General features: G+C 54.5%; 6 protein-coding genes across 6 annotated transcripts; 2 read left to right on the forward strand and 4 right to left on the reverse strand.

Annotated features, from left to right (window-relative positions):
• Nucleotides 1-1777: 1777 nt before the first annotated feature.
• BDW70DRAFT_158911 (Molybdopterin-binding domain of aldehyde dehydrogenase-domain-containing protein) lies at nucleotides 1778-6138 on the reverse strand (the record flags this gene model as incomplete). The annotated part of the gene is made up of 4 exons (XM_073740608.1): nucleotides 1778-2323; nucleotides 2378-3554; nucleotides 3614-5828; nucleotides 5886-6138. The coding sequence occupies 4 exons, from the start codon at nucleotides 6136-6138 to the stop codon at nucleotides 1778-1780; spliced, it is 4191 nt and encodes a 1396-aa protein (XP_073597054.1).
• A 427-nt stretch (nucleotides 6139-6565) lies between these two features.
• BDW70DRAFT_149395 (alkene reductase) lies at nucleotides 6566-7867 on the forward strand (the record flags this gene model as incomplete). Its single annotated transcript, XM_073739002.1, has 3 exons — nucleotides 6566-6784; nucleotides 6824-7184; nucleotides 7251-7867. The coding sequence occupies 3 exons, from the start codon at nucleotides 6566-6568 to the stop codon at nucleotides 7865-7867; spliced, it is 1197 nt and encodes a 398-aa protein (XP_073597055.1).
• Nucleotides 7868-7936: 69 nt separating this feature from the next.
• BDW70DRAFT_158913 (transcription factor domain-containing protein) lies at nucleotides 7937-10611 on the reverse strand (the record flags this gene model as incomplete). Its single annotated transcript, XM_073740609.1, has 2 exons — nucleotides 7937-9897; nucleotides 9987-10611. The coding sequence occupies 2 exons, from the start codon at nucleotides 10609-10611 to the stop codon at nucleotides 7937-7939; spliced, it is 2586 nt and encodes an 861-aa protein (XP_073597056.1).
• Nucleotides 10612-10913: 302 nt separating this feature from the next.
• Nucleotides 10914-12752, reverse strand: BDW70DRAFT_158914 (major facilitator superfamily domain-containing protein; the record flags this gene model as incomplete). The annotated part of the gene is made up of 7 exons (XM_073740610.1): nucleotides 10914-11501; nucleotides 11562-12018; nucleotides 12075-12159; nucleotides 12217-12382; nucleotides 12452-12478; nucleotides 12532-12572; nucleotides 12641-12752. The coding sequence occupies 7 exons, from the start codon at nucleotides 12750-12752 to the stop codon at nucleotides 10914-10916; spliced, it is 1476 nt and encodes a 491-aa protein (XP_073597057.1).
• Nucleotides 12753-13339: 587 nt separating this feature from the next.
• On the forward strand, nucleotides 13340-16702 carry BDW70DRAFT_149397 (uncharacterized protein; the record flags this gene model as incomplete). The annotated part of the gene is made up of 9 exons (XM_073739003.1): nucleotides 13340-13562; nucleotides 13610-13767; nucleotides 13840-14160; nucleotides 14208-14546; nucleotides 14965-15074; nucleotides 15121-15468; nucleotides 15520-16049; nucleotides 16121-16408; nucleotides 16470-16702. The coding sequence occupies 9 exons, from the start codon at nucleotides 13340-13342 to the stop codon at nucleotides 16700-16702; spliced, it is 2550 nt and encodes an 849-aa protein (XP_073597058.1).
• A 278-nt stretch (nucleotides 16703-16980) lies between these two features.
• On the reverse strand, nucleotides 16981-18744 carry BDW70DRAFT_158917 (putative amino acid transporter; the record flags this gene model as incomplete). Its single annotated transcript, XM_073740611.1, has 4 exons — nucleotides 16981-17529; nucleotides 17577-18040; nucleotides 18099-18279; nucleotides 18325-18744. The coding sequence occupies 4 exons, from the start codon at nucleotides 18742-18744 to the stop codon at nucleotides 16981-16983; spliced, it is 1614 nt and encodes a 537-aa protein (XP_073597059.1).
• Between the last annotated feature and the right edge of the window lie 328 nt (nucleotides 18745-19072).

Genomic DNA, 19072 nt, shown 5'->3' on the forward strand with positions numbered 1-19072 from the left:
GGAAACGCGCAGTACACCCAAATTCCGCATAGACGCACCCAGGCCTCAGAGCTCCACGGAGTTTTCTCTCTTCATCGAGCTACCATGACTCGATGGATTCCAGAGAAATAACCAACATGCACTGCCATTCGTCAAGCTAGATTGGTGGCTGCGCTAAGAGGTTTTCTGCAACGGAGCGGCCCCATTGCTAGTCGATATCCATGGACAAGAACATGGCTAGCCATCAGCTGAACGCTCCAGTTCTCAACGGTGGGCCAGTTTCAGTGCCGTCTGTGTCGGCTGTCCCATTATTTCGGTCAATATCAGTGCCGTGATCATGTCCGTCAAGTTTATTCCCACTCCACCAGACTTTACTAGGCTTCGCCGGAAGTACAGTAAACAATAGACATCTTCATCTCCTCAGCTTGCGGGGCATACGCGGAATTGGTATGATCAATTCCGAGCCACATATGCCCGTCCATAAGAGCTCATCTATGAGTCGAATCAACGACCATTCTTATAGTAAGGCGGCCTTTTTTTGCAGGGTTTTTGATCCCACGCTTTGCAACGGACATCACGAGTGGGACCACTAGAAGGGCTATTTTTGCTATGGGAAAAGAATAAGACCATAAATACCCAGACCACTAAATAGGGCGGGATTCGGCCCCCACGAAGGAAGCCCTAGCAGCACCGCGGGAAGAGCTCTTACAAAGCATTTGCTAAGCTCAATCTGCTATAGATGCTCTCAGCAGACCAAATGCTGAAGCTAGTAACCACTGCTAGGCGCAACCTCTGCAGTTGATATGCAGGCACTAAGACCAAGCTACTGGTGGAAGTTGACCCACCACTTCTCAGTCAGGCACCGCCGTACATTCTCGCATTACAGCAGTCCTAACCAGTCTACCTGCTCGTTGAAAGGCGGGGAGATAACCGTGATCGCCAACGTTGACCTGAACACGATTTGCAGCCGTCAATCCGACTTTACCGTACCCGGACCGCCGAGGATTGGTAAGGCAAAACAATCCAGCACCTTGACAAACCGAAACCTTATGGTGACGCGGCTGATGCCTTTGATATCCAACTATTGCGGCCTGGACCCACCAGGTTTATGATGCTTTCAGTGGACCGCGAAGCTCTCTGTTTAGACCATTCGACCATCCCTAGTCTGCATACATACTCGCGGACGGTAAACAGTGCTTTTTCCTGCTCGGTCGGTATTAGAGGATTGATTAGAGTCAGCATTATCAAGTCCCATGATTTGGAGAATGCTAGCAGACCCACGTAAAGGTAGATGCTAGGAAATTGACAGCTATACCATTCTCCCATTCTCACCTACAGCGGATGTATTGCTCTAGGGAGCTTGAGAGCGGCACTCACGTCACTTACTGGTAGCCTGCAAACTACCAAAGCAGCTTATACTTGGTGTTTCACGGAACGTACGAGGTCCGGTGGGCTCATCTGGGCCGATGTTTGCTGGACTTTTTGATAAAGCCTGGAAATCTGCAACGAAATGGATGATCCCAAAGATCGGAGGATGGAAATCTACTATATTGTCTTCGACAGATATTGCGGTCTATTGTTCTTGGAAATTGGATCTGATATGAGCCTGCCGATGGTGCCTTTACACATCTCGCGTGGAAGACCCGGTTCCAAAATATCATCTACCCTACCGGAACAATCACTCATCCCAGAAGCAGTAAGAATCGTGGCTCGATATTAGTAATAGCTAACTACAAAAGGCCAGACCAGGTAGCAGACTCAAATCGTCTTCCGTAAATGTCAGTCTGTATACCAGGTATCATGCAACAGCAACAAAAAATGCCTGCTCCCCATCCTTTCTTTGAACCTGTGCCCTGTGCACCAAGTCGTCTCTAACAGCAAGCCTCAACCTTTCCACCGTCGCTGGGCTGTCCAGCACCAACGGCTCGCTCACCCCCCTCTCCCTCCGCGCGTAGCTGAGCGCATCCCTCAGCGCGAAGAGCACACTACTCCCCATGAAAAGCGGTGGCTCCCCGATCCCCTTGCTTGACTGGATGCTCCGTAGCGTTTTCCACATCGTCTTTTCTTTATTGTCCTGCAGGAAGCTCACATTGAACACTTGCGGGATATCAGCGAACCCCGGGATCTTATATGTGCCTGGCCCGCGGGTTGCCAGTTGTCCGGATTGCGTCCAGAGGGACTCCTCCATTGTGAACAGACCCTGCCCTTGCACGAATGCGCCTTCAATCTGTCCGTAGTCAATTGCGGGATTTATGCTGCGGCCAATATCCATCTTGAGGTCTGTACGTAGGACTGTGTGTGTGCCTGTAAGCAGGTCGAGCTCGACCTCGGTGCATGCCACTCCCTGTCTCCTGTTAGTTGGCAGCCTGAAAAGTGTAGGGGAAGGGCCGTGTCATACCTGAGTAAAATAGAAATACATCGGCTTTACATTTTCGGAATAATTCCCCCACTCATATCCAATAGTAGGCATCTTATAGTACCCGGCAGCTGAGAGGTTCACTCTGTCTCGGTAGGCAGCTTTGGCAATGGTCCCTAGGTCTGCATCCTCCCCATACTTCTCCCGGTATGGCCTGAGCCGCTCATTGATCTGGTCGCAGGCATGCTTGATCGCCATCCCGTTGAGATCACTCCCCGAACTTGCCGCTGTGGGACTCGCATTCGCTGTCTGATATGACGACGTGTCCTGTGTGTAAACCTGGTCGACCGGGACCCGCAGTTCCTGCGCTGCGACCTGCACCATCTTTGTATAGAGGCCCTGGCCCATCTCCGTACCCCCGTGGTTGAGCAGGACTGACCCATCTGTGTAGACACGGACGGCAGCGGACGCCTGGTTGAGGTGAAGGGCAGTCGCGAAGGAGATGCCAAATTTGGTGGGGATCAGGGCTATTCCTCGTTTGCGCCAGCGGTGTTCGCTGTTAAACCGTTCGATCCCCTTCTTGCGGGCATCATAGTCTGCCTCCTTGCGCACTTGCTCAAGCAGCAACGGAACATGCCAATCCTCATCAAGCACCTGGTTGAAGGGGGTGCGCTGCCCGACCTGATACAGATTCTTCCGCCGGATCTCGTCGACACTGATACCCACTTTCTCTGCCACCGCACTGATGATACTTTCAGTGATATACATAGCCTGCGGAGCCCCAAAGCCACGGAATGCCGTGTTGGAGTGTGTATTTGTCTTACACACCCACCCGCGAAGCCAGACATTCGGGATGTAGTAGCAGTTCTCGATATGCGTGAGGCACCTGTCCATCACCGCGGCAGACATGTCTACTGAGTAGCCCGCGTTATTGTAGGTATCTGCGTCAAGGACGAGAATTTCTCCCTCTCGGCTGAAGCCGACCTTCCACCGGCATTGGATAGGGTGTCGTTGGCCAGAGGTCATCATGTCTTCGTCGCGGTTGAGCATTATCCGGACGGGACGGCGTGCTTTCTTCGCCGCAACGGCGACGATGCACGCTATTGGCACGGATCGGGACTCTTTGCCACCAAAGGCGCCGCCCATACGACGGACCCGGGCGTTGATTTTATGCCGTGGGACGTTTGTCACCTGCGAGATGAAGTCTTGCGTCTCCATTCTGCATGCAAAGAGAGTTAGGGCACGCCCTAAAGTAGAAGGCAGAACGGGGGAACCTACGTGTTCTGGGTGCTGCTCCAAACATCCATACTCCCGTCCTCTGTATGTGGTACCGCGATGGCGGCGTTTGTTTCGAGATAGAAATGCTCTTGGCCTCCAATCCTCGTTGTGCCTGAGAGAGTATATTCACAATCGTCCAACTCTTTCCTGATCTCCTCAGGCGGCGCGCCCCGTCTGAGTTCCTTCCCGTAGTTGAAGAAGGACCTCGCTTCGATTGCCTCCTCAATTGTCAGTATAGCGGGCAGATCCTCATAAGCAACTATGACAGCCTTGGCCGCAATCTGTGCAGTCATTGCGTCCTCTGCATAGACAAGACCAATCGGTTGGCCGTGTGCACGAACTTCGCCCTTGGCAAAAACCGGCTCATCGTGCACAACGGGACCCCAGTGGTTCTTTTCTTCGGGGAGAGAAGTATGATCAACATATCCCACAGCGCCCCGTTCAAGTGCAGGGGCCCAGTCGACACTGAGGATCTTCGCATGAGCACGTTCCGATAGAACAAGCGCCCCATGCAATTCCCTATGCAGCGGAGGCATATCGTCGACATACTCGGCTTCGCCCGTCGCATGTTTCAGACCACTGAGGTGCGGAATCTGCTGTCCGACGACTCGTAGGGCGTACGGATTGTCGTCATCTCGTGACCCTGTGGAAATACCTCTGTGGATTTCCTCAGCGAGATCGCTGTCGTACCCAAGACCCAGATTCTGGTTTACGTAGTTCCAGAACCGCACGAAGAGGGAGAGTGTCAATGTCCTTCGGTATGTCGCCATTCCCCCGGGGACGCTGTAAGGAAGGTTGAACTCTTCGCCCAGAGAGGTGAGAACGATATCGAGCACAGCCTCGTCGCCCCAGCGTTTCCCTTCAAGGGCAGACGCAGTCTTGTGTGCCAGGACAGTGGTAGACGCCATGCCGCCAAAGGCCAGTGATGACTCCTGCACGGTATAATCTGGCCCACGGCCGAGGCGGACGCGGAATGCGGCAGTGACAATTGCGATATCGTCGTCCTTTCGCTTTGCCTGTTTGTATGCGTTGATGATCTCGGTCTGGTCTTTGGACGGCATAGGTACGGCGATCTTCGTGATAAGCGAGCTTGATGGAAGGGCCGTTTTTCTGTATCCCTTGAACATCTCAGACATTGGGATGGTCGTCTCCTCCACCAAAGTTCGTGCATAGACAGTTGCACCCACAGCCAGAAGAAGCGGGTTCATGTCTGAGATGGGAGACGCCGTGGCAATGTTTCCCGCCAGACAGGCAGCATTGCGGATCTGCCGGCCTGCAAAGTAGCGCAGAGTTCTAGCGATGGAGGAAAGCACCGATGCGGAGCCGAGATTCTCTGCCTTGAGCAGCGGTATACACCGCAGACACTCAGCCTCTATATCGGATAGAGAGGCAGAGCCGCCAATAAACAGCGTCTTCATATCCTCACTCCATGATATACCTGTCATCTCAACGATATCGCCAACAAACACAGAGACAGACGGTCTGAAGTCTTTGAACCGGACGTCAACCTGCACCTCGCTTGCCCCAGTCACAAGGGTAGCAGACGGGTACTGCGAGAGGATCTCCAGTGCCTCTTGCACTGACCTCGGTTTCACCCAGGCCTGCTCAGCGTCGCCGTAACAGAGCAGTTCGGGTACGAATTTGGCGAGTCCGGGTGGGTAAATTAGTTCGGTGGTTGGTGTGTATGGGATGAAGTCATACTGCTTCAAGACGGGAGAATCTGGCAATGAGGGTGTAGTGACGTCTGTTTCTCTGGAGTAACATGATGAAGTGCCAGGGCTATCTTTACAGCAGCCCCCACGACGACCGCAGGAGCCGCTTGACCGTGAGCCGGTATCCCCAGATCCTGAGTGCGCGCCCAAATCGGTCTCCGTCTCTTCTTCCGTGCCCACCAAATCTGCCTCGACGATGCTCGGCACAGCTCCCAGATCCTCTTCGATAAATGTCCTCGCCGCATTAAGGATGGGTTTGTAGCCCGTGCACCGACAAAGGTTCCCATCTAGATGCCCATTGCTCTCGATATCATCCGCGGATAGCTGGAACTCCCCCGTAACAGGGTCGTACGCATTTCGGATCATGGCATATAGCGACATGACGATGCCCGGGGTACAGAAACCACATTGTGAGCCGTGCAGTTTGGCGATCCGTTCTTGGAGCGGATGGGGATGGTCAACGGTGCCCAAGCCCTCGATCGTGATAACATGCTTTCCCGATACTGTACGTATCAGCATTCACTATACTTTGACTCTCGGTCAGGCAGAGCAGGCAATACCTCCTATTAATGGATATAAACAAGCATTCACAGCAAGGTGGCGAATCTTCTTTCCATGCTGTCTTGTCTGGAGGACGACCGTGCAGGCACCGCAGCCGCCCTCACCGCACCCCAGCTTCGTTCCCTTGAGACCGTCCTGAGATCTGATAAAGTCGAGCAGTGTCCAGCGAGGATGTGGGCTGGTTAGTGAGATGGGAGTCCCGTTTAGGTAGAACTTGAGCTGTGGCGATGAGCTCGGGAGAAGGGCGTCCATGGTTCTCTGTGCAGTCCCGGCAGTAGGTAATAAGGCCCGCGCAGGGAAGGGAACTATCACATAGAAATAGTCATCAATCTACCGTCTCAAAACTCAGATGCGACGAGGTGAGTTGGAGTAAGCCTCTGATATCTGAGGGGTTGAATGATGGTCAAGTGTAGTAACCCCCAACCTTGGGCCTGCTGTGGCCACTCATGTGCACATCCCCACCCTTTGTACGGTGTAGATCTATCCAAAACAATCCAACAGTGGTGCACGGTCATAATATAAGACTCGTCTCAATTGCTGTTGCTGCGGACAAGACACAAGAACAGCACTGGGAAGCGTTCCAACGACAGGTTGCTTTGCCACAGTCCTAACGTATGTACACGCTCCGTCGACCAATTCACTTATGCTCATGACGTAGTCTACTGAAACAGTCAACACTATGGGCTCCCTTTCTCCCCTCGAACTGCTCTTTACTCCCCTTCGCATTGGCGCCTTTGCGCTGCAGCACCGTGTCGTCCAAGCCCCTTGCACGCGCATGCGCTCAACCAAGGAATCTGACGGCATATGGGTGCCCAACGATCTGAACGTGGAATACTACGCCCAGCGCGCCTCTAAGGGGGGACTAATGCTTTCTGAGGCAACTCCAATCAGTCGTGATGTATGCACCGGATGTTTTCTATCTTTTTTCTTTTTATAGGATGGATGGCTAAACAGCTTGTCCATGCAGGCAGCAGGATACCCTGGCGTCCCCGGAATCTTCACCCCGAGCCAAATTGAGGGCTGGAGGAAAGTCACCAATGCAGTTCACGCAAAGGGCGGGCTCATCCTCTGCCAGTTGTGGCACGTTGGACGGGCGACTACACCCGGTTTTCTCGGTGGAAAGACGCCTCTTGCCCCGTCTGATATCCCCATCTCCGGCAAGGCGCTGGATGGGATGGAGTATGCCGATGCGCCACCGCGTCCTATGACCATTAACGAGATCAAGGAGGTCGTCTTGGAGTATGCGGCGGCGAGTAAGAGGGCGATCGAGGCGGGCTTTGACGGAGTGGAGATTCATGGTACTGTAACCACCCTTCTCGCCCGCTATTGTCATAGCATGCCCTAGCAGATGCTGACTGTAACAGGTGGGAATGGCTACCTGCTCGACCAGTTTCTGCACGACAATGTGAACAACCGGACCGATGCCTACGGAGGCTCAATCGAGAACCGGTCCCGGATCGTCCTTGAGATCATCTCGGCCGTCACGGAAGCCATAGGCGCAGAGCGCGTCGGGATCCGCCTCTCCCCATACAACTACTTCCAGGATACACGGGACTCGAACCCACAGAAGCACTGGGGGTATCTGTGCACCCAGATCGCTTCCCTTCCCGAGTCCAGCAGGCCAGCCTACGTGCACATGATCGAGCCGCGCTTCGACGAGGTCCTCGACGAGTCTGAAAAGATCAGTGCCCTTGAGACAACGCAGGAAGTTGTCAAGCCATCTCTTGATGGGTTCAGATCTTCCCTGAAGAAGGGGGGTGTCAGCTTCATTGCGGCAGGAAACTTCAAGCCCGAGAACGCCGGTGAGAAACTGGTTACAGGCAGCGCGGATGCCATCGCCTTTGGTCGGCTTTTCATCTCGAATCCCGATCTGCCACGGCGGTTGAAAGGGGGCATCGAGTTGACCAAGTATGACCGGAGTACGTTTTATGGCGCAACGCCCCCAGAGAAGGGCTATACGGACTACCCTTTCGCCCAATAGAGCATGAATACTACGACACCGAATACAGATATACAGTTGATGCAAGCTACTCCAGCAAATATAGCAAAATCAAACACCAAGATTCACCAAGACCTTCATAGCATCGTGCACAACCGCCCATCGTACTGTAGCCAGCTGCTGCGCCATAGCCCGTATTAGTGGCCGTGTATCATACTGCCCTGCCAGACCCTCTAGATCGGCCACATTCGAGGTTGTCATGGCCACAATAAGACTCGACAGATCTGTCGGTTTGGGTACACAACCCTCGCGCGCGTGGAACGCCCAAACCGTCAATGTCGCCAGGTACAGACACCAGGGGAAGTGGAATGCGTCCGTCTGGTCCCAGTCGTGCAAGCTCAGCACAGCGTCCTGGAGAAGAGCCGCCGCATGGCGAGACGCTGTTGTCGCGGCTGGAGATGGTCCAGACATCCAGCGAGAGAGCATAACCCGGGACCGCTCGCGATCATGCTGTCTGACAACCCGCCCGAGGATCTGCGATGCCCCCGCTGCAATCTGCAGGTCCAGTACTTCTACATGGAGTGCAAGGCTGGCGGCACGGTAGAGTGCCATCGCCGCGGCTTTAAGACTCGTAAACCGTCTCATCTCGTCCGCTGGCACCTGCACCGGCCCGAGTTTCATGTTCAAACAGTCGGCATCGAAGTCTGCTTTCCAGAGGTCATACGCCCTCCCCATTCGCGGCGTCCAGGCGCCGACTCGTTCGGGCGTCTCTGCGCGCAGCGTTGTCTGATCGCGCCGTTTCAGGTCTGCGCTGATGGACATGAGGCCGTGCAAGACGACCATCCGGGAGAACCCGTTTAGGTCGCGCGGTCGGGAGACCGAGCCGGGGGTAATGTATCCCTTCAGCACGTGGAGGAATGCATGTTCTGTGTCTCTCGAGGCATGTCGGGACCACTCTTCCGCCGTATGTGCCTCCCACGCGGCCGACGAGCAGGGAAGCGACGAGCGGATCTCAAAAGCAGACATGCACAGACTCTGGCTGAAGAGGACTGAATGCTCCGTATCCCACATGAAACACTGGAATGCGAGGCGTTTACGCTGCTCGGCGTCCATGGCCCTCTTCCACGCATCTTCCAGCTCTGATCCGACCACTCCTGGGTCACGACGGGTATCGGACCGGATCGAACAGCAGGTACTCCGGCGGATAAGCTTGATCAGCACACAGTGGAACAGCTGCGCCCGCTCCCTTTGTTTAGGGCCGGCGCGCATCTTCCCAAAGCAGTCAATCAGCAGCATCGCCTGCAGCACCCAGAGCTCGTCTGGCTGCGGACTGAACGCGCCGTGGCAGAAGAGCTGGTTCCGCAGGCCATCGTGAATACCCACAGCCAGCTGATGAGCTTCACGGCTGCTGTACGTAGCGCCCATTGACAGAATCGAGGCCAAGAAGACCGGTTCAGTCTTGTTCGGGTCAAAGGTCGCGCTGTGGATGAGCGGGTACGTAGTATTGAAGCGAGAGAAGAACAGGTCACTGTAGCTCTGCAGTGCCGATAGAGAGAGGAGCGGCGAGTCTAGGTTCAAGGGCTGGCCGTGGATGTCGACTGGAGGACTCTGCGCTATCAGTGTCAAGATCCCTCTTCGTGCGTCTTCGCTCAGTTGAGGGCGCAGCGGAACGGTGCTCTCGATGGGCGGCGCACCGGCCATCCAGTCTAGGTCTGGAAAGTCTCGCTTAGGGTCACTGCCGTTAATATTACCCCGTTCGACAAAACTCGCTGCCTGTAGTAGAACAGAAGCCGACGATCCATCCGGGCCATGGTCATGCACAAACCCAGCGGGGAGCCCATTCAGGTCGATATCCAGATCGAGATTCAACATACTGTCCTGCACACTCTCTGCGCCGGCCCCAGACAGCTCAATTGTACTCGCATGCGCGTCGTTACCGTGGTAATTCGCGAAGGGAACGAGATCAGGACCGAGAGGGAGCTCGAGGTGGTGGAATGCGTCGTCGAGGGAGGAGACGTCGAAGAGCCAATTGTAGTTGCCCGTTGCTGCGAAGGGAAGATTGAAGTCGGTAGCTTTACTGTATTGGCATCATACAGCTAATAAAAAAGAATATAAAAATAAAAATAAAAATAAAAGAAAGAAGATAGACGAGGAGGCGTACCCGTGTCCAGCATCATTCCATCGCTAAGAGCATCAAATCCACCCCATGACCCATCCGCCGCATCGAATTGACCGGGAATCGGTTCAACATACGGTTCAAAAGGGCCACCCGGCATCATTGGGGCCAGCATTGGATCCGGGTCAGTCCCTTCGTCGTCCATGGAGACCCCAGAGACCGAGACAGGGTCGCTCGCCGACCGCGGCGGGGAGACGGGGGCCTGCGCAGCGTGCAGGCTGTCGTCTGGCGACCGCGAGCTCCTCCCAGACCCGACAGAGACAGAGCCCGTCGACGATAAAGGAGCTCCAACGGGCGGGCCAGTCTTCTGCTGGTGTCTCGACGACCTTTTGGGCGGCCTGAGCACGATACTCCCGTCCTCAGCCCTGCGCATTCTCTTCCTGGTCTCCAGGACGCCCTTCCCAAACCCTCCTGCCTCTGCGTCCTTCTTTGCATGCCGGTCCAGATGTCTGCTCAGGAGATCCGCGCGGGAGAAGTGCGTCATGCACCGCTGGCATGTGTAGCCCTGGCTGTTGCTGATCGTCTCGTGGTTGAGACTATGCCGGCGGAGATGTTCAGCGCGCGTGAAGGCCTTGGAGCAGCCGGGGTAAGTGCAGCCGTGTTTCTTCATCTTCGCTTCTTCACTCCTAGCGTGCTAGTCTGGTCTTTTTCGCTTGCTTTGATGGAGACTCCGTATGGAGCTAGGAGATGCTTTGATTATATTATCTTTCGCAGTGGAGACGATAAGCGTGCGGGGTAGATTAGGAGCAACCTGCCGGCGCTCATATCAAATCAGAGAGGAGCTTATACTGCAGGATTAGCTGGCCGTGATACGAACCGATAGCTGCAGAGCCAGCCTTGGTTGTTACTTCTGTAGCCTTCTGTGGTGCTATCTAAGACTGGCCCAGTCCCTACATTCTGCTGACTGTCTCTCTACAGAAAATACCGCCACTCTGGACTCTTCTCACCCTCTGCCAGCATCCGCGTCTCGATCTGCCCGGCAACAATTCGAACACCCTGCTCCTTGTCTCTGCGCCGGTTCTCCATCCTCATCCAAGTGCCCATAAAGGCGGTGGCGAGTATGCAGACCCCGTTACACGCACACGTCGCAACTAGCGTAGGCACATACTTGGGCGCATACTCTGTCCTGAAAGTAGCGGCACTCAGCACGCCGGCGATATTGCCCAGCCCGACAAAGAAGCCAGTGTTAGCAGCGCGAGAGTTCTCGTTCGTATTGTTGTTATTGTGCCAGGCGTGCACGAGACATGTCGGGATGTATGCACCCGATGCGAGTAAGAAGCAGGCAAAGTACGAGACGCCCTTGTTATGCGAGACGTCGATACTGGCCAGGATCAACATTCCCACCAGCGAGATCGTCAGGCTGAAGATGATATGCAAGGACCGCTCGCGGAAAATATCAGATGACTTGGCGACGACGAGCAGCACCACCGCGCCAACGAGATTAGGCGCTACAGTCCAGAGGTTCGTCTTGACGACGGAGTAGCCGAGGCGAGCCACGATCTGCGGCGTCAGTAAAATAAACTGATAATAAAAAAATTAATATAGCTTTGGGGGACATACAATGGGGAAGAAGTTCATCGCCGTCGCATACGCAACCGGGTAGGAAAAGGTGATGACAGCCCAGATGGGAAACTTCCAGTCGCTCCACGTCTGGAACGCAGCTTTCAGCTCCAGCTCCGTCTCGACCTCTGCAGAGGTATCCCTCAGGAGCCTGGCAGAAGCCGCGTCTCGTTCTCGCTGCGTGAGAAACCACGCGCTCTGCGCTGTGTCCGGTAACCACCAGAACCCAATCACGCCAATAATCAGCGTCATCGCCCCCTCGACAATAAAGAGCCACTGCCATCCCTTCACGGTGGGATGGTTTATCTGGAAGAGGCCGAATGAGATCAGGCCGCTGAATGCCGACGCCAGCACGGCGAAGGACTGCAGGATCGCGAGCCGAAACCCCATCTCATTGCGTGTGTAGAAGAGCGTGAAGTAGAAGGTCGAGCCGGCGAAGAAGCCTGCTTCAAAGACTCTTGCCGGCGTCCTCGTCAGTCACATCCCGGCAGGATCTCTGCGCGTGAAACATACCCCAGGATAATACGGATAGCGAGTAATCCGCCAAAATTATTTGCTGCGCATTGACACAACGCGCAGATGCCCCAGACGACGGTCACTGCGTACCGTACCTATCAGCCATTTGGGTTTCCCACTGCGCGGGTGAAAGACATACTGAGCGAGAGCATAAGCCGTGCCGAGTACCGTTTGATCAGCAGGTTCCACGGCAGATCAAATAGGCCAAAGGGGATATAGAAGAGCAGGATAAGGAGCGAGTATTCGTTGCCCTTGAGGTTGATGTCCTCTTCCAGGCCGTCCGTTTTGGCGTTGGCGAGGTTACTCTGTCGCCTGGTATTAGTGTGCCGTTGCTATTATTCTTTCAGGCAAGAGTAGAGGGAGGCTGAACATACTCGATCCATGCAGTCAAAGAAGTACATCTACCGCGGTTAGCCTATACCCGCTGTCTACCACGGGTGCCAGGGCAATATACCAAACATAGCATAGGCAGGACAAAGAAGTCCACCTTGCGGACTGGTACGAGTCAGCAATGTCCGGCGTCCCTTCAGACTCACTGATCATTAGCCACTCGATCAACATACCGAAACTCTTCTCCGCCTCGGTGTCAACATAGACGCTAGTCTCACCGGCCTTGGACTCGTCCGGCGTCCCGGCCGATGGAACCTTCTCAATATCGGTTGCAGTGACGCCCATGACGACAGCAGGACAGAAGACCGATGTCCAAAAATGGCCAGTCCATCAGGTGGAGATGGGAATGGAGGTGTGGAGATTTATAACCCGTTCTGTTTGGAACTCCTTGCTGCGTCATTGTGCAACCCCAACATTCACCAGCATTTCAGACATCCACTCTTATCGCTATCAGGACCGGCAGTCCGTCCTCAATAGCCCCAGTCTTGGTCCAGATAGGCGATCGTTGGAGAATGGAGAACGGAGAATGGAGACAGGCAGGGCTCGGCCCGTATCTAATCAGCATCCCCCACTCTTGACGCCCTCGCATGCCTCCATCTCCCACTCTTGTCCGTACCTCTCGCCGTCATTGCTGTGTATATGGAGTAATCAGGAGTCTTATGTCTTGTCAACCGGACAACTATCCGCTCCGCTAAGCCTCCAGGCTGAGGGGAAGGGGGCTTTGTGTAGATAATTAGCTCGATCGATACCATAACAGCAACCACCCATCCTATTCCTATACATCAGTGATCGTTGAGTATCCAGTTTATTAGATTTACCTTCGTAACCACATCTATCCACATCTCCCGCATCTGAAAGAGAATACCTACCTAATGGCTCCAACCGCTCCCCCCATCCTCGACTTCTCCCCCTTCTACGGCACCGACAGTGCCGCCAAAGCCAAGCTTGTACAACAAGTACGCGAATCTTGCGAGTACAATGGCTTCTTCCAGATCACGGGTCATCATATTCCGCGCGAGCTGCAAGTCCGGGTCATGAATGCCGCGAAGAGATTCTTCGCTCTGCCGCTGGAGGAGAAAATGGCGATTGATAAGAGTTACTCTCCCTAACCAAATCAGGGCGCATGAAGGCTGACAGCGCAGACCTCAACTCGTTCAACCGCGGCTACGAACTGCTTCGATCGCAGATGCTTGAGGTCGGAACGGCGCCAGAACTGAAGGAAGGCCTCTACATTGGGGAGGAGATCGGGACGGATCACCCGTACTATATCAATGGGCGGCTGAACTCGGGGCCAAATCAGGTACGTTCGAATCGGTCAGCGCGCGCATAGTTTGCACAGTTTGGCAAGAGTATTTCTGACGAGATACGATAGTGGCCCGCGACTGTCCCAGACGCCGAGGAGTTCCGCCAGACGTCGATGGAATACTACCACGCCGTTTACGAGCTGGCGAAAGATGTGCTGGCGGTCCTTGCACTTACACTGGATGTCGAGGAGTCATTCTTCGATCCTCTCACCGAGGGCGGCGTAGCCACAATGCGCATGCTCCATTACCCCAGTCAACCAAAAGACGGAGACGAGAAACTCAACCGCGGAATCGGCGCGCACACAGACTTCGGATGCATCACGCTGCTGCTGCAGGACGAGGTCGATGGACTCCAAGTCCTCGACGCCCCGAGTGGGCAATGGCTTGACGTACGGGCTCTAGACTGTCCAGGCTTGCATTTTCTAACAGCAAACAGGTCCAACCTGTTCCCGGCGCATACGTCGTCAACCTCGGCGACCTGATGATGCGCATGGCCAACGACCGGTACAAGTCGAACATCCATCGCGTGATCAACAAGTCCGGGCGCGAGCGGTACTCGATCCCGTTCTTCTTCAGCGGAAACCCAGATCATGTGTGCAAGTGTCTGCCAAACTGCTGCAAGGCAGGCGAGCAGCCAAAATATCCGCCCATCACGGTGGAGGATATGGTCAGGGGCGCGTATAAGCAGAGTTATGGCCGGGCTGAGGCGTATAAGAAGGAGCTCGCGGAGAAAGCAAAGGCGCAGAAGATGGAAACTGCCTCTGCCACGGCTATTGTTGCGTAGTCTACTGAGTACGTAGCCTACTGAGTCGAGTAGTTGTCATGTAAGGTAGCTTAATGAGTAAGAAATGGATGAGTTCGTTTTCAGGACTGCCACCGCGGGATTCTCATAGATCACCAAGTATCGGTAAACAAACCCCCAAGCCTGGCACCGGCGTCATGTAATCCAGCTCTGGCCTCACTTATCATTGTCAGGACGACGCAATCAGATACCACCCCCACCCCTTGCGCTGGCAGTCTTGACTCGCGTCCTGTCAGCGCACTCTTAAGGCAGTATGGATATATCATACCCGGCCATCAATGCTGGAGGTCTCAAGAATATCGCCAGCCAGATCATCATGGAAATCGAACTTGAAAAGCGTGAGAAGCGTCCGATGGACGATGTCCCGCCGGAGGACATTGGGAAAATGGAGGTGGTCGACGACGCCGAGATGGAGCAGTTCTACGGCTCGTCCACCACGGACGCCTACCGTCTCAAGTCAGAGCTCGTCTCGCAATGCATGGCGGACATTGGGATGGGGCGGTGCGTTATATCCTCGCCCACCAGAATACGATTCTAACCAACCCAGATTCCAGTGGAAGCTGTTCGCCGTCGCTGGCTTTGGCTGGGTTGTCGATAATTTCTGTTCACAGGGGATATCGGCTGTCCAGCCGCCAATTCAGCAGGAGTTCAGCGGCATCAAGCAGGTGAGCTACAGCTCGGTGGCATATTATGTTGGAATGATCATCGGTGCCTCATTCTGGGGCATTTCCTCCGACTTGATCGGCCGCAAGCCTGCCTTCAACTCGACGTTAGCAATCGCGGGCATTTTCCTATGTGCCGCCGCAGGGACGTCGAACTTCGTCGCCTTTAGTGCTCTCTGGGCAGTAATAGGAACGGCTGCAGGTGGTAATGTGGTTTGCGACTCGATGATCTTGTGAGTGGGCCGCAAATACTCGACAAAGGACGCAAGACACTAATCGTGCAGCCTCGAATTCATCCCCGGGAGCCACCAGTACCTCCTGACCGCGCTCAGTGGTTGGTGGAATCTCGGACAGCTTGTAGTGTCACTGCTTGCATGGGTATTCCTCGCCAACTTCAGCTGCCCAACGGATGCGACGCCAGACACCTGTTCGCGCGCCGACAATATGGGCTGGCGATATACCCTCATCACCCTCGGCGGGCTTTCCCTCGCTTTCACCTTCGTCCGCATATTCGTCTTCAAGATGCCTGAAACGCCGCGGTACCTGCTCTCGCAAGGAAAGGACCAAGCTGCGGTGGATGCAGTGAACTATGTCGCCCGTCAGAACAGAAAGCCAGAGCCGCTGACGCTATCGATGTTCCAGGCCATCGACGCTCGGCTGGGTATCACCCTAAACGCAGAGGAAGGATTGTCGACGAAGGATATCCTCAAAGAGAACATGAAGGAGTTTCGAGGAGAACACTACCGAGCTCTCTTCGCGACACGAAAGCTCTCCCGGCATACGGCATTGATCTGGGCTGTCTGGTTGACCATAGGTATTGCCCTAACTGTTCCCTCCAGACCAAGCACAATGTCTTCGAAACACGAAGACTAACAATGTGTATAGGCATCGCATACCCGCTGTATTTCAACTTCCTCCCTTCTTACCTTGCCACCAGATTCACGCAAGATTCCTCGCTCGACCTGACCTACCGCAACTACTGCATCCAGTCGGCCGTCGGGGTCGTTGGTCCGTTATCTGCAGCGGTGCTCGTGAATACCTTCCTCGGGCGGCGCTGGATGATGGGTATTTCCTCGATCGTAACTGGTGTCTTTCTCTTCGCGTACATCGGCGTCAAGACTCCAACATCGAGCCTCGCGTTCTCGTGTGTCACGGGGTTGTTAGGGAATTTCGGTACGCCAACCGTCCACCTTTCACACACTGGCCTCCATTCCCTCAGCTAATTAGTTGTCAGACTACGCCGTAATGTACGCCTTCACACCGGAGTCCTTTCCCGCTCCTCATCGCGGCACTGCAACAGGGACAGCGGCATCGCTGCTTCGGTTCGGTGGGCTGGTCGCGAGCTTGATTGCGTCGGAGACAGGGTTCACGACAGCACCGATCTATGCCAGTGCGGCGCTTTGGGTCGGTGTCGGGGTTCTATGCTTTGGATTGCCGTTTGAGACTCATGGACATGCTGCTATCTAGGAGTCGCGTCGGAGAGTTTGGGTTGATAAGTGGAAAATTGCTTCCGCCGTTGTTTCCAAGATTGCTACAGTCAGTGGGGGCGAAATGCTATTGATGGAGCTGTCCTCTTAGGCTTTGTATTAATGACTCTATTTCGTATCATCCGGTTAACGTTAATGCATACTGGCTAGCTTCTTCTGATTTGCTCATTAAGGTACATTATATATCTGGACTTCCCAGTTTACCATTGGACAATAACCCTCGTTAAATGAGTAAAAAAAAAAAAAAAGCAGAGGTTCTTAATTAAAAACCCACCCCACCGACTTCTTCAAGACATTCACCCTCTTTCCCTCTGCATCATCTACGGCGTAAAATCTCCTCGGCGCATCCAGATCAATGCTCGCGGCATCCACCCACCACGGACCCCGGTACCAGATCCTCGCACCGAGATACACAACAAGAACAACAATGATGCTCACATAGTTGGCAAAAAAGTCGCTTACGTTGGGATTCGTATGAAGCGGCCAGACACTCAGATAAAACTCCGCGATGATGAGCAGGATACACCAGGAGAGTCCCCACCATGAGGCGTAGGGATACGTCCACGTCTTCCAGGGCAGATCAGCTTCAGATCGACCCTGCTGTTTCCACGCGTACCGCATGCGCAGATGGGATGCACAGATGGAGCCCCAGCCGAACAGGGTGAAGAGGGAGGTGAGGTTCGAGAACCATGAAAAGACGTCTGCGCCGCTTTGGCTGACATTAAGGTAGGAGAGTCCACCACCGAGGAGGAGGGTGACTACCAGTCCTGCAACCGGACGGCCTTTCTTGTCGGCGCGGCCGAAGATCTGCTCCTTAGTATTGGGTTGACCCTTGTGGTGGGAGTGCTGCTTACCTTCGGCGCAAGGCCAAGATGGGATAACCCCACCAACAGACGCGAGCCTCCAAACCCAGAGATGGAGCCCGTGGAGATGACGGAGATGAAGATGACGGCATTCATCATATGGGCCAAGACCGGTATCCCGGCATTCGTGTATGCAATGACAAAGGGCGATGCATTAGTTCCCGAGGCGCCGAACAAGTTAGGGTCCTCTGGGGAAACGGTGATGGTCACGACGAGCGCTCCAAGAAGGTAGAACAGGGAAAGACGCAGCCAGATTGAGCCGACGGCCCGGGGAACAGACCGACGAGGATTCTGGGTCTCGGCTGCGACCAATGCACTGTTCTCGGAGCCGGACATTGCAAAGATGCAGGTCGGCATCACGCTCAGAAAGCCTTTGAAACCGTTGGTAAATGGCTCTGCGTTCCAGTAGCGAAAGCCGACTGCTTCATGGTTTGGCGCTCCTCCGGCAGAGACAACTGGTGTTGGATTGAGTTGGCAATGTGCAGGTAACGTGAGGTATGGAGGGTTGCCAACCTATGAGTGAGATGATAACGACAAAGATCCACGAGAACTTAATGGTCGAAGAGACGACTTCTACCTCGCCAAAGAACCTTACGGCCCACGCATTGATGAAGATGATAACCAACCAGAAGATGCTGATCCACGCAGCGGTTGGGACTGCGTCCGTCCAGAAACTCAACACCGTAACACAGCCCTTTGCCGTCAGTTTCCCGTCTGATTAAAGTACACGCGACCGTACCTGTAGCTCGTTCGCGATCGTGATGAACGCGCTAAACCAGTAAGCCCAGCCGACGGCAAAGCCGAGCTCTTTGCTGATAAATATACTGCTCCATTGCACGAAGGCAGACGGCAGCGGATACAGAACGGCCATCTCGCCGATGGCATGGGCCACTGACCAGATCATCGTCCCGGCGAGGATGTATCCGATGAAGAGGGCGGCAGGGCCGCCATTGCGCAAGGAAGTACCGCTTCCAAGCCACAGGCCCATGCCAATGGACGAGCCAAGGGCGATCATGGTCAGATGCCGGGTGGACAGGGTGCGGCGGAGGTCTGTTTCCGCTCCATGATCGGTTTCATGTAGGGTTGGGTGCACCTGTTTCTCTGAGGTGTCCTGGCTGGAACTTTCGCCCAGAGGCTTCGGCGTTGCTACCTCTGTCATGGTTTTTTGTTTGAGAACATATGAGGAAGACAGGGACTTTGAGCAACGAGGCAGGACTTTATATATCATACGGTGTATCATGAATGCGCCTTGGCCTGAACGTCGTACACAGGGGGAGGGGAGGGGGCAATACTGGACGGCGCCCGAACTTGATTGGAAGTAAATCCCCAATAAGCAGTCGCTTCGAGTCATTGGAACTTGCTGCTGTCTCCTGAGAAACGTAGCGCGGCACTGTGATTACTGGTGTCGTCTGATGCGACAGTGCTACGCACCATCGATAAGTTAGTGGCTGATTTGGAAGGCTCCGTGGGCTTGAGCAGGGATAAGC

Source organism: Aspergillus foveolatus, assembly GCF_047715535.1.
Source record: "Aspergillus foveolatus strain CBS 279.81 unplaced genomic scaffold BDW70scaffold_17, whole genome shotgun sequence".
NCBI classification, from domain to species: domain Eukaryota; kingdom Fungi; phylum Ascomycota; class Eurotiomycetes; order Eurotiales; family Aspergillaceae; genus Aspergillus; species Aspergillus foveolatus.